The 15,180-nt window shown below is 37.2% G+C and overlaps 1 protein-coding gene across 1 annotated transcript in view; it reads right to left on the bottom strand.

Moving 5' to 3' along the window:
- ROBO2 (roundabout guidance receptor 2) overlaps window positions 1-15,180 on the bottom strand; it is a gene marked incomplete at both ends in the record, with an annotated part of 445,132 nt that overhangs the window by 66,152 nt on the left and 363,800 nt on the right. Inside the window, 3 exons of the mRNA XM_079549526.1 lie at window positions 330-454; window positions 6,975-7,206; window positions 14,185-14,306. Of these exons, the coding sequence (XP_079405652.1) occupies window positions 330-454; window positions 6,975-7,206; window positions 14,185-14,306 (479 nt within the window). The remainder of the gene's footprint in view (window positions 1-329; window positions 455-6,974; window positions 7,207-14,184; window positions 14,307-15,180) is intronic.

Genomic DNA, 15,180 nt, shown 5'->3' with positions numbered 1-15,180 from the left:
CCCCCTAGGAAAAAAAAAAAAACAAAAAAACCCTTCTCTTTCTTCCAAGGATAGATAAGAAAGAAATAAAACCTTTAAACTAGTTGGCAACTACAAGTCTCTTCCAGGTCTAGCTCATGCTATTTTTGGTTTTGACAATAACAGTAGCAGTGCTTATATGGGGAAAAAAAATAAAAATCCACTAGGCACTCAATCCTTTTTTTCCATATAATTATATGGGTGGCAGTAAATGCTGTCAGAATCTAAATCTGTAAACAGTGCTATTGTTCTGTAATTCATGCAGGCTATTTCCTAAAACACACAACCTTTCCATTACAGATCCTTTCTACCTTGTATTCCTGGATGATTCCATTTTGGTGATCTGGAGGGGGAGGATCCCAGGAGATGCTGATGCTTGTGCTGTTGTGGTTTCCAACTGTCAGGACAGTAACAGACTGAGGAGGGGCACTTGGAGCTGCACCAAACAGAGGGAACAAACAGGAGTAAGACATTAATCCATTTGCTAGAGCACAAATTTTGCTAAAAAATGTAAGTGCAAGCAGAGAACATACGAAGTTCACAGCCCCTGCAGGCCTAGGTATGCACATTTTGTTAGGGACTGACAACTTTGAAAAAATGCCCTTCTGAAGAGAAGCATTGTACTGAATGAAAATGTGGAATCTTTGGTAATGGAGAATCAATACAAATCACTTCTCATGTATTTAGATATTGCATTTCTTAAGGCTTGCATTTAAATTATTCTCATGCTTGCATTTGTTTTCCATAATACATGGTTAGCTATGCATACGTCAACTAAGTCAACTAAGTCAACTAAGTCATAATGTGAGATTGTATCCCCTGCCCAGAAAAGTCTTTTCATTCTTTTTCCCCCACGTGGTCTGATACTATTGCGAGAAATGGGAGTTCAGGAAGTTTTGTTTGCTTTCCTTTTTGGTTCTCCGAGAAGTCAATAACTCAACTTGTTTAAACATAAAACTTTGCACCTCTTAGACAGAAAGTTTTTAAGACTTTATACCAAATGACAGTGAATGGGGGAGATGATAATTTAGGTCAGATATATATATTTATGCTCTTCTTTCTTCAAGCAAATCTTTCTCTTTAGAGTCCCCTGTTCAGTTCAACCACTCACAGCTGTTTAGCTGGCCACTGCATATCAAGGCTCTATGTTTGTCAGCCCCCCCAACTCTGATTTGAAGAGTGAAGAAAAAAATAAAAATAAAAAAACATTGCTGTTAGTTATCAGAACTATGCTGGCAAAGCCCTTTCTGCAGTGACATCAACAGCAGGGTGCTTTTGTTGGTGTAGAACTTGTTGTTTGGGAAGTACTGCAGCAAGTTCCATAGAGAGGCCAAAGTCCCCCCTGTGAGCATCTTCTGCAGGGGCTCACCCTGCACAGCTACAGCTGTCACCACAAAGGCATATGTCCTTCCTTGGCCACTATGTGACATTAAAACTTCTTGTCTATTCAGATAATTCTAAGACTTGACCTGGCACAAGCTCAGGGAGCTGAGCTCAAACTTTACCCTGGTAATCATGAAGAGCTGGAAGCCAATTGTCTGAATTAAACAACTTAAAACTGTGGCATCAGAAGTAGGGAGGAGGGACCATACAAGATTCCATAAGAAAAAAATATATAAAAACATAACACACATATTATAGAATCATAAAATGGTTTGGGATGGAAGGGACTTTAAAGACCACCTAGTTCCAACTCTCCTGCCATGGGCAGGGTTGCCAACCACTATATTAGGCTGCCTAGGACCCCTTCAAGGTTGGCCATGAGCGTCTTCAGAGATGAGGCATCCACAACTTCTCTGGGAAGCCTGTGCCAAAGTCTCACCACCTTCTGAATAAAAACTTTCTTCCTAAAATCTAACCTAAAACTATCCTCTTTCAGTTTAAATCCATTCTCCCTTGTCCTATCACTATCTACCTATACAAAAAGCCAGTTGCCCTCCTTCTTGTAAGCTCCTTGCAAGTATTAGAAGATCACAGCCAGGCCTCCCCAGAGCTTTGAACACCTTGAACACCTTTAGGGACGGGGAAACCACAACATCTCTGGGCAGCCTGTTCCAGCACCTCATCCCCCTCATAGTAAAGAACTTTCTCCTGACATCCAGCCTAAATCTTCCCTCCCTCAACTTCAAACCATCTCCCCTTATCCTGCTGTTAACTACCATTTCAAAGAGTTGATTCCTCTCCTATTTGTAGGCTCCTTTTACGTACTGAAAGGCTGCAATTATGTCACCCCGCAGTCTTCTTTTCTAAATAAGCTCAACTGGAGAGATGCTCCAGCCCTCTGGTCATCTTCATGGCCCTCCTTAACAGCTCTGCATCCTTCTTGTGCTGGGGGCCCCAGGCCTGAACACAGTACTCCAGTTGGGGCCTTATAAGGGAAAAATAGAGAGTAACAATCCTCTCCCTCTCCCTGCTAGCAGCCCCTCTTTTGTTGTAGCTCAGTACATCAATGGCTTTCCAGGTTGCAAGAGCATACTGATGGTTCACATCCAGCTTTTTATCCACCAGGACCCCCAAGTCCTTTTCAGAAGCTCTCAAGGAGTTCTTCTTCCAGTCTGTACTTGTATCTAGAATTGCCCCAACTCAAATGCAAGACCTTACACTTGGCCTAATTGAATTTCATTAGGTTCTAGTGGGCCCACTTTTCAAGTCTGTCCAGGTCCCTCTGGATAGCATCCCTTCTTTCTATTGTATTGACTGCACCCCTCAAGTTAGTATGATCAGCAAACATGCTGATGGTATACTCTATCTTACAGTACATCATTGATAAATCATAGAATCACAAGGTTGGAAACGACCTATAAGATCATCTAGTCCAACCGTCTCCTCATCACCATTGCCACCACAAGTTACTAAACCACATCATGCAGCATGTCATCCAGACACCTCTTGAACACTGCCAGGGACGGCGACTCCACCACCTCTCTGGGCAGTCATTCCAGTGCCTGACCACTCTCTGAGAGAAAAAGTTCTTCCTTATGTCTAATCTAAACCTCCTCTGATACAACTTGAGGCCATTTCCCCATGTCCTGCTCGTTGCCTGGGAGAAGAGGCCAAATCCCTCTCCACCACAGCCTCCCTTCAGGAAGTTGTAGAGTGCAATGAGGTCTCCCCTGAGCCTCCTCTTCTCCAGACTGAACAATCCCAGCTCCCTCAGCCGTTCCTCATAAGACTTGTGCTCCAGATGCCTCACCAGTTTTGTTGCCCTTCTCTGGACATGCTCCACGACCTCAACATCTTTCCTGTAGTGAGAGACCCAAAACTGAACACAGTACTCGAGGTGTGGCCTCAGCAGTGCTGAGTAGAGGGGAATGATCACCTCCCTGCTCCTACTGGTCACACTACTTCTAATGCAGGTCAGGATGCCATTGGCCCTCTTGGCCACCTGGGCAAACTGTCGGCTCATGTTCAGCTGAGCATCAACCAACATCCCCAGGTCCCTCTCTTCTTCACAATCATCCAGCCACTCATCCCCAAGCCTATAACGCTGCATTGATAAAGATGTTGAAGAGCACCAGTCCCAAGACAGATCCCTGGGTGATGCTACTTGTGACCAGTCTTCACCTGGATGTAAAGTCATTGACAGTAACATTATGGCTATGACCATCCAGCCAATTCTTTATCCACCCTTCAAATCCATATCTCTCCAATTCAGAGATAAGGATGTGGTGTGTGACCATGCCAAAGGCCTTGCACAAATTCACATAGATGACATTAGTTGCCTAATGTATGACTCCTGTGAGTCCTGCACATTTTGGGAACTACATTTTCAGATAGAGGTTCAGCTGCAAATCAAATAGTGCTAGGTAGAAAGAGTTCTGGAGGGGAAAAATAGAGCTGTATTATGGATAGTTTGACTCTTAACCAACTCAAGTAAAGCACGAAAAGGTGACCTTGGGCTACACCTTGTTGAACAGTAGGGTTGCTTAGTGTATTTTATGGCAAATGAACCACAGAGAACAAAAGAAAAAAAGCATTTTAAAAACCTTAAAGATATTGTGTAACAACAAAACCAAGAGTAACTGTGTACAATATTAACAATACTAAATAATAACAAACAGTAGTAATAAAAATGGCAAAACAACATTATATTTTTTTTCTTTTTTTAAGTAAAATGGAACATTGTGCTGAAATGTATATACTTTCATCATTAGGACATTCAGGTATATAATGTTTTATGTGCAAGTACTGGGGAACACGGGGGAAGGGAGAAGAGAGAGGTAAACGCTAAAGAATATATAAAATGAATACCTTTATCATTGAAAAAGAAAAAAAACAATGCAATGATTTGCATTTGCATTTAAACTGCAGGAATATTCCAGTTAATTTTCTGTGTGTGGACTCTTTTTGGTTTTGAAGGATATATAGTAAGTTGTAAGCAAAATTAAATCACAACTGATGAATGTAGCTGAAAGTATCACTTTAAGAGCTGCGGTAAGGCAAGCAAGAATTGATTGCTGTTGCAAGACAGCAACTGATAAAACTTAGGAGACCTCCACTATCGTCATATTTTTGTGGTGACAAACAATATGCAGAACAAATACTACTCCATAAAGTTATTCCAGAAGAGATTTAACGTAGTGTATGTACCTAAAAGGATTATCATTTGTCTTCATAGCAAGGGTAAAAAAAAGAAGTGAAAATTAACAAACAAAAGTGTTCCATTTAGCTCTTGTGTGTGTAGGCACACATACGTATATAACAGTTCTGCTTCCTCCTCCTATGATAATATCACTTTGTAAGCTGGCACCATGATAATAAATTAAGGCACTTGTCTGACACTCTGCAGTTATTAAATAGACTACATTGAAAAATAACATTTTTAAACCTGTTTTCTCATTTCCCTTGCTGCTGCCTTGTGGAGAACACCTTGCCTGCTTCTTGACAGGTCAATTATTCCAGTGCTCAGCTTCTTCTTACAGATATGAAAGAACCCAAATCGCTGCTCATCTCTTCCAGAGACAGCCAAACAGAATTCCATTTATTACCTTCACAAGGCCAAAGAGGTAGGAGATGAATGGATACTGAACTGTGAAAAATGCCTGATCCAGAGGAAAAGTCTAACTGTAGCAAAATTGATTTTTGGAGCTAGGACTCAGAAGTAACATTGCATGTAAAATTCAGTCCAGCAGAAAGCTGCCACTGCCTCCTGATTGTACTTTACCTGGGTTGTTCATCTTGCAAAAAACTTCAAACATGCATATCACTCTTCCAAATTACTTTCTATAAATAGTACAACTGACATTTTAAAAAAGTCAAGTCTAAAAAAACTCATTTTTGAAATGAAATCACAGGCTACATAGAAAGTGTGACACCTTTAAATAGACTGCCATTTCTCTTTATTGGATGAGGAGCAAACCACAATTATTAAACATTAAGTTAGTGCTATTTTTGAAATACACGAACACCAATATAATTACAAAGTTAATATGAGGAGCTAAAGGAAAATATCTCTGGAACAGGATCTAGCAAATTTCTTAACTTTCTCATAGTACATCGTTTTATCACCCCAAAAAAAGAATTTTATAAAGGGGCTGTCACTTGACTTGTGATAAAAACGTGTTACAAGCTGCTTTTTTGAAAGAGATACTTGTAAACAGACTACTTGAAGGCTATACATCTACAAAGCAGATCCTCGTTTGTTAGCTATACATAACTACCCATAAGAAAAGTTCTAAAAATCTTCACAATGTGAAAAATTGCACACAAAGAAAGTGGCCTTTAAAATACAATGTTAACCTGACTGGCAGTATGGAGAGATGAGGTTTAAGAATGAAAATTTAATTTCTCATTGATTTTATAGAAATAGAAATCTCTTTTTAGTAGCTTTTTAAAAAAATACTACTTTTAAAGCTTGGTTTAGACTGCTGCAAAGCTAGTCTTAATTGATTTGTTTAGGCTTTATGGTCTGAACAAAGAAATTGGAAACACAGAGTAGCAAATGTTACTTAAGGAATGCCTTCCTACATGTTGCAGGATACTGAATTTCCTCATCTATAAAGAGAGGCAGAAACCAAGTTACCCTCAGGACTGCTTACTTGCTGGTCAATAATCATAACAAATTAAAAAGAAAAAGTGAGTCCTTCTGAAATGTAAAATGCATTTGACAATCAGTACTAAATTAAACCTCAGGAGACTACTGTAAGTGATTAAGATGCATCTTCAGTAGGACTGAAAGAGTGCACTCAAAACCCATGAAGACCACGTGAGCATTTAGAAACATCACTGGTATTTCTTTCTTATGTTTTGAAAGAAATCAGTGATACAAAGTGAGAAGATGAACCCTCACTTTTGTGATCACTTTTCTTTTATAGAGCAGAGTTGATGATGACTGCTCAGGTTCTCCAGGCACAGGTTATTCTAGATAGATAGATTTCTTGTACACCAAGAGAAAAGGATAAAAATTACATGTCTCAACTCAACCTCTTTAAATTTTATAAAAAATGGTCGTCAAATGCATAAATATTTAAGTATAAGTATACTGTACTACATGCCATAGGAATAAATGTTTCTGCATTTCAGTGATGTAAAATGTTCACTATGTCTGCACACTGTTTCACTTACATCTAAATGGTACTTAAGAAAACTCTGCGAACAACTAAATAGGGCAGTTTCATGAACTTTGCTGGCAGAACCAATAGAGTGGTGTGCCTTTCAAACTGAATTTTATTTTCAAAGTGCAGATCGAAGTCTTCTTTTGCATCAACACTGTTTGTAAGAGAATGTCTGCTGCATACACTTGTTAGAAGACTCAAAGCCACTTGCACATACGGAGCAGGTGGAAGTTAGAAGAATACAGAACTGGCCAAATGCTTTCTCCGAGAATACTTATAGTAGAAAACTGATTATGATGTTGAATTCTAATGATGACCTTATATTTAACAAACAGAGATCATGTGGAGCTGAATGAAGGCACGCATAAAATAACCAAAATGATATTTGACTATTTTACTAACCTTCCTCTGTGGTACGAGCAGACTTTGATTCACTGTCCATTCCTTGAAACTCATTGAAGTACGGGCGAACTTTAATTTCATAAGTGACTCCTTTTTTCAAGTTGACTAGAACAGCACTGCGCTCTGTTGGGACTTTGACCTCCAAATTCTGCCATACAGCTGGAGACAGTAGGCCAGATGTTTGGCGGTACATTACTCGGTAGCCCTGAATAAACTGCGATTGGCGGTCAACCTAGAAATGGCATTAAATAATACGTCAGTGAACATACTAAAGTAACAAAACATTTTGAAATGAAAGCAAAACTTTTGCCTAGAATACTTTTACCCTTGTGAAAAAGAAAAAAATTAACAACCACTTATGCTGCTGAAATTTAAAAATCAAAATGCCTTCTTGTACCATTGTACCATTATTAATTGTCTCTAAAGGAATATTCTTCTCACATTACTTGTTAGAGAACGTTTCTATTTTACTTTCTGCAGTTACATATATATCATGACAAATACCATCTTAAATCATAAAACAAGCTCTCACCCCTGCAACAAATAAAAAAAAGAGAACTTTGGCATAATGCTTACTGCATGTAAACTTATGGACATCTTGGCTACTGATGTGCTGAAATTTGAGAAGAAAAGAAAAACAAATTCTTTTCAGAAGAGGACAAGTCTTTGAAGAAGCCCCGTATGCTTTCAGTTAGTCCATTACTTGGCTTACAGTTGATCTTTTCATGAGATGCTCAGGAAAGTAAAATAAACATAAGACAGATGCAGAGAAAACAACATCTAAGAACATGTGCTGTTTCTTGTGTTCATAGTCTAAACAGTCTCTTTACATCCTGGGGTTGTGATGTACTCAATCCATCAGATGGAGTTGGAATGTTATTTTTGTTTTATATTCTAATTGTTGCTAGGCAGACACAAAAATTTAACAATTTTTTTGTAGCTATGAGTAGAATTTTTTATTTGAAGAAAAAACCTAAAGTGCGTTCTATCTGAAAGATGTTGCATTCATATTTTCTCTTGAAAACAAAAACAATTTGAAATAATGATTTGAGTTATTGTAATGTTTGCATGTAAACACAAGCAAAACAACCCATCAAGTTTTACCCATCAGGTAAAATCAAACCAAGTCTAGCTGCTTCTGCATTGTCAAATACTCAAAGAAAATGCAATTAAGTAACAAAGACTATATGACTAGCAGTTTGATAGATTTCTGTGTTACGTCCAAGATTCAACAAACAGGGCTTCCTTTCTCGACATTCTGCTAACTCAAAGGTACTTCAGAATTAAAGATACATTTGTTTGATTTATCTTCAGAAGAAATGAATTTCAAGCTGAAAACACAAACCAGAGTCTATTACACTTTTGCTATAATCTTGTTATAGTTTATCGAGTCATTCAGAAGGGATGCAGATTCTTAAGACATTAAAAAGCAGGGCAAGCAAGAAGAAAGCTCTATTTGTAAGAGCAAACCAGAAATGTCTTTCATCAAAACTGTCACTGTTAAAAATCTTGCAACATATGTTACAACAACATTAAGCTTGCATTTTATAAACTTCTCTACATTCACTTTAAGTGAATTTATGCACTGAAAGAGGGATATAACTCACAATAATAGCTTGTTAATACTGAAAGAATCAAGCTGTGTTTTTAAGAAGAACATTAAGCAGCTGTTTCCAGATGAAGGGAGTCTGTAAATCAGAGTAAATTGTTTTTATCCATGTTTGACTTTCATTAATTAAATGTTTTACGGACATAAAGACTTTGTGAACCTCACGTTTACTATAAAATTTAGTAAGAACAGCAACTTCATATAATTTCTCAACCTACCTTACAATATGAGACTATGATGTTTAATAATTAAATACTAAGTTTGGTTCTTGCCCAGCTTTTGTATTAGAAGTTATGCTGAAAGACACCATAACTATTTTAGAACTTTCAATTTTGTTTTTGCTGCAGATCCTTTGAAGCTCTATTGACTCCTGTGCAGTGCAGAAGATCTGAAAATTCAGAACTAAACTGAACAGTAACTGTTTGATGCCAAGAAATGGTAAAAAAAGTGTTTTCTATGACATCATACAGAGAGAAATGCACCTACTAACTCACAAAAAACTGTACACTTGGATTTCACTAAGCAATTCTCAGTCCATCACACTTTCATATCAGTTTACATATGATATTCAAATTATTCATACACCTCTCTTTTCCCTAGCTATTAATTTTTTTTTACTAGAAAGACTAAACAACATAAGCAATATGAAAACATGTGTGGTAGTAGAACAAGGCTGTCATTTGCAGTTGCAGTAAACCAGCTTAACCCGGAAATCATGCCATTTACACAGGTGCTTTCAGTTGAAAGTTTGATTACAACAGAGCCAAATGATCTGCTAGGATTTCAGATTATTGAGTGATTCTGTTGTTGATGGTCTAGGAGGGTACTTGTGAATGAAAATGACAATACGACGCATTTTAATGCTTTCTATAAACACCTAGTTGTATTCAATATCAAGGAAGATACTAAGCTGTCCCTAATTCCCACCTGCAATTAGTCTAAACAAGAGGCACTTTTCCTTTGGTCAGGTTTTTGGGAAGCTGCTCAGGGGTCACTTCACTTACTGAGCAAGTGGATTTTACTTTTTTTTTTTTTTTTTTTTTTAAATTTTCTGAACAGTACAAAAATACTTCAGGATAATTACACAGATTAACCAGAGAGATATGAGACATATATACATAGCTCAAAGTATATGTGAGGAAAATCAAGTGTATTTCACATAAATACATAGATACATACACATACATATGCATTTATGTCTATATATACAAATAATCTTATATATATATTACAAAGCTTGTAACTTCATCCTTTTCTATTCTTATGTGGTAATTACATGTCACTTCAACAGCAGGCCACTAAAAACATGCTTAGTGTTAAAGAATAGCATTCACTTGTGCTAAGCATAAAGTAACTATGGGATTAGTACACATTTGCATGTAGGTAGAGTTGCAGAAATGTGCACTGTGATGTGATGAAAGAATTTAATAATTTCTAGTTATTTTCATTTCTCTCTCACTCTTTTTTTTTTTTTTAATGTACTTCCTCTTACAAAGCACTTAGCATTATTACAGAGATTGCAATAATTTTCTCTGCTGAGTACTGGGATCACAGAACATAATATCTGTGATGCTCTAAGCTGCTTTAGAAAATGTAGGAGCAGCTGTGGAATCCCCTCATCAAAGGAGGGCTGTAACAGGTGCTGGTCTAAAGACATTTTCTACCTCAGAAGATGGATGGCAGAAAATGCAGATGCTCCTTTAAAAGGCAGAAGACAGCAATTACTGGATGGGTTCTGTTCAGCAGTGACTCGATGCTTTAAGGCAACCTACAAGCATAATTGGTCTTGCATGCTCTCTCTCTTTTTGATGAATGTATAGTGCAAGAGGTATCTATAAAGCTGACAGTAGCTCTCCATTTCTGCAGAGTACAAAGTTCTTTTTTTTCCTGCACATACCACAACTGAATATAAGACAGGTTCAGTGACTATGATCACTCTGTAGGCTATTTGCTTGTTAAAAGAAATAAAGGGCAAAAAAACCCCAACAAACAAAACACCCTCATAACGTAGATTATGCTGCAAATACAGGATGCATTCAGGCAATCCAGCTAATCCACAGTCTCAAGACATTTTCAGTATGCTCTTGGGTATGTAAGCCTCAACTCCAAAATATCCTAAGAACTCTGCTCCTAAACAAGTGCACACAGTAATTCTCCATCTGGGCAAAATATCTTTCAAACTGTGCTGAGCTCTATAGCATGGACTACATTGGGCTTACATGGCTGCAGCCTGTGGGAAGACTATGTGGGACTAGTTCAGGAAGGATGGTATCCCATGGAAGGAAACCCCACATGGATCAGGAACACAGAATGACCATGGAGGAATGGCAGAGATGAAGCAATCTGACTGACTGGCAGTCAGTTTCCTTTTCCTCTGTGCTGCTCAAGGGGATGAGATAGAAGAGGCTGGATGTCGGAGGGATATGGTTTTAGTTTGCTTTTAGTTCTCACTGCTCTAGTCTGTTATCAACAAGCAACAAATTACATTAATCTCCCTATGCTGAGGCTGTTCTGCCCCTGGTGGTAATCAGTTAGTGATCTGCCTGCTTTTATGTTAACCGATGAGATTTTTCCATCATATTTTTCTGTTGTTCTGTTGATGAGGGGAAGTTGGAAAGCAGCATGGTGGAGTGGAGCTACATATTGGGGTTAAATCACTCCACAGACTCACAGTGTTCTCCAAAAATTCAAACAGCACTAGTATTTATCTACCGACAGGAACAAGACAAAAGGTGATGATACACTGCAAGACTGTCCAGTAGGCTCAACTCAAACTTCCAGTGAAGCACAATCACTTAAAATCAATGTCAAATTAAAAGACAGAGGCAAGTAAATTACTCTTCTGCACTGTAGCTTCAAAATTCCTGTAAGGCAGTTGGGATTTCAAAGCAGCAATTATTTCGCCACTCTGAAGAACTGAATTTTTTCCTGATTATGCCACAGGGCTCCTACATAATGCTAGGAAACTTCTTACATTTGGCCACTAATTAAACTCCCAGTTTAATGCTCAAAGTGAGAAAATTGAGGCTGGAAAGTGCTGAGCTATAGTTGAGGTTAGCTACAAAAGTTCTCTGAGTTCATATTATGCTGTAACAATGCAAATATATTTGACAGAAATAAAAATAAATCAGGCCAGAGGTTTAAAGTTAGGCAACAGTCAGTGACTATAAATATCTCTGGCACCTTGTCTACCTTTATGTACGGTTGGGATTATTACACAGTTTTATCCTTCTGATGATAAATTCAGTATTATTTGTGAAACACTCAAATGTTACAGTTGAGAGCATGACAGATAAGCACATGAGACAAACTAATATTTTTTTTATTCAATGCTGGGTTTCAGTTGTATGAATTTCCTAAGATCTGGTAGCACACACTGAATAAAGAAGATAAAAGAAATGCTGAATAGCTTTATTAAGAATAGATACTCTGTGTAACCAGATAGTTACAGCTGTACTTTAGTACTTAGGCACACGAGGGATAAATTTATGTTACAGTGACAACTTAGCTTTTTACTCCTTTTTAGCATTGGCTTTGTGAGCCTAATCTTTTCAAACAGATGAAATATATGGGCACGTACTTAGACATTTTATTTCTAAACATTTTAAAATTGCAAAACAGAAACAAAATTATTTGTGAAATTTTAAACTGAAATTTAAAAAATATATATAGAAAGAAAGAAAAAAACAAAAACATCTCAGAAAGAAGAGAGAAACTGGTAAATTTGTTGGGAGTCAAGACACCAGAAACTCTGGAATAGAGGAAGTTTCTTGTCATTTATTGTTTGAATACTGGAAGTCTTACGATTCTCTCTGCACTTCTGTCCTTCTGTATCCTAGCTACGCTATCTAACCACTTCATAAGAACAGAACTTTATTCTCTGGATGGAGCGGCTGCTTTCCTGCTACTATGGTTAATTAGTTGTTTTTGTTCTGGTTGCTGTTAAGTTTCTAATTAGCTGTTCCAGATACTTTTTTTGTGCGTGCTTTTCTTCCCTCAGGCAATTCTAAAACATCTCTACACAGGTCTATTCACTTGTCAGATGGCATACTGTCACTGCTTTGAGGGATCTTTCCAATGAGCTGATACCCCTGATATCTTTAATGATATACCTTAACTTGCCATATTTTTTTTGCTCATTAGTAGTTCAGTAGAGGCACCAAGAGACTCTCCAACCATAATATTTCATTATAATACAATGAACGCTATTACACTGTATAAAATTGAATTCCATTTACAAATAGGGAGAAAACCTATGTAATTTTGTTTCTGCTATCTCTAACACACAATAAAGGACTTGAAGAAGCACCACATAGATGTCATTCAAGTTTACAATTACTGGCTGCTAACATTCAAAGTTTCTAACCTACTGAACCATCTGCTTGGGCAAAAAGTCTTTCTGCAAAGGCACTTGGACCAGAAAGTCAGTCTGTCCTGGATTTATTTAGCTGTAACAGACAGTATTTTTAGAAGGACAAGCTGAGTGTTAACATCAACAACAAAATGCAATGACACATTTTTAAAATAATCTTCTAAGAAAGACTAATTTGTGCACTTCTCCATTCATTTTTAATCTGGCCCTTACCATTGAAATCTGTTGAAACAAGAATGACATATAAGCCCCCATAAATACATCAGAGATGTGTAAAAACTGCAGTATTTCTATAATACACAATCTATCCATATTTCTATTCTATTATATAGACCTCTGTACACATGAAACTCTTAATAATATTACTTGTAGAAGAAAACTTCTGAGTATTGTGAATATCTCTTTAGCAGAATTCATTCTATATAATGTAACTGTTGCAGTGATGGGCATTGCAATGTTGCAATGCATTGTGTTCATCTCACTTTTCTAACCATGACTCTCCTTCCTCTGGGACACATACTCCAAAAGCAAAGCCCTTATTTGTGGTGTGGAGTGCCCTAGGAACAATCTCTTTCTAAGAGATTGTAAGAGAAACATAGAATTTTAAAAGCCATATGCTATATCTTAACTTCTCAGAAATTCTACCCAGTAGTTTGGTCCCTCAAATAGGTTAGCTAAGTACTGCCAGAAACATTCTGGTCTTCTGTAATGAAAGGAAGTCCACTCACTGAGGGTAAGGCGTATGCCAGAATACCAGATGCTACCCATGGATCAGGCATCAGCATAACATTGCCTACTTTTCAACAAGCACACTATAGAAATCTATTTCTGCATTTTAGCGTCACCAAACAATAGAGTATTCTCAAGGGGTTCTCATGCTTTTAAGTGGAAAGTGTTTTTTTCATACAACATTTTAATGATGATAGTTATTTTTGCTATCCACAGTTATGAATCCACAGATCAATTACCCTTAGATTATGGTGTTAAACATAATTCATTTTCATAATTAGACATCTATCTCCCTTTAAGCTGAATGCAGAAAACCTTCAATCTGCCTGACCTAAAGGAGAAAATGAAAAGGTCGTTTCATCTACACATATTCCTGTATGACATTAGTTCAGTAGAGCACTTATGCTGGTCAAGACCGGAGCTTTTCAGTATAGTAAAAGAAATGTAGGGACAAATAGGCAAAATTAGGTAAAGCAAGGTAATTATATTGAAAGCCTTACTGTCCAGGTAACTTGAACTGTTGTGGGTGTCAGCACAACGGGGTTATGCAGGCGTACAATGACGTCTCCCAGTTCCTTCTGGACTTGCCTGTGATCCACACCTTGTGCTGGTGGACTGATATCTGCCAGACAAAACAAACACGTGAAAGCATTATTTTAACGAGAAAATATGCATGACAATTGGAATTACTGAATAGCTTAATGACTTGACTTAAGCACCCTCTTACAGCAGTGTTTTTAAAACAATAGAGTGCTAAGCTTCGAATGTGAACTACCAAACATGCCAAGTAAATTCAAACAAATCATTCACCTTTGGCCGCTTAAGAAATCGGGAAAGAAAAATACATTAAAATGATTATTCAGAGTTGTTAGTAATGCTTTCTCAAATCTCGCAAGTGATGAGAGAGATTCAATTATTCAATACTTTTGCAATGTTCAGATAATAATAATGTCAGCCAGATATCTGGAACCAAACTGCCTAGCATAATTTAAGAAAATGAACAGGTTTTTAACTTTCCTGGAGCATACATGACACTTAGTTATTATATGTTTCGAAATTGTCACTAAACTTTCCCTCCTTATATATACCATGCACACGAGAAACCAAACGCAACAAATAGCAATTTCTTTTTCAAAGTGACTTTTCCCTTTACAGATAAGATAATGAAATCTAGCGCAAATATGAAAAGTAATAATTTATTAAATCAAAACAATTGTGATTTCATGAAAGGTCAATAAAAACACTTTACCACGGAAATTTTCTTTTCAAGAGTATGCTAAACACTCCTTCAAAGAGAAGGGAAAAACTATTTCTTCTAGTAAAAATAAGAAGTTTGATCACTTAGTATAAAGGTCTATAGAAAACTACGATTCTACCTCCAAGCACCACATGTGGCCCTTGTACCTAGTTCTTAAAGATCTCATTTAGGTTACTGCATTTTGGCTACTCATTTTGGATAAACTAAAGGAAGCTGTATTACCATCCATAAACAGCAA

The sequence above is a fragment of the Tetrao urogallus genome, assembly GCF_951394365.1.
Source record: "Tetrao urogallus genome assembly, chromosome: 1".
NCBI lineage: Eukaryota > Metazoa > Chordata > Aves > Galliformes > Phasianidae > Tetrao > Tetrao urogallus.
Note: the sequence above shows the minus strand (reverse complement) of the source record. Positions and strands in the feature narration are given on the sequence as shown.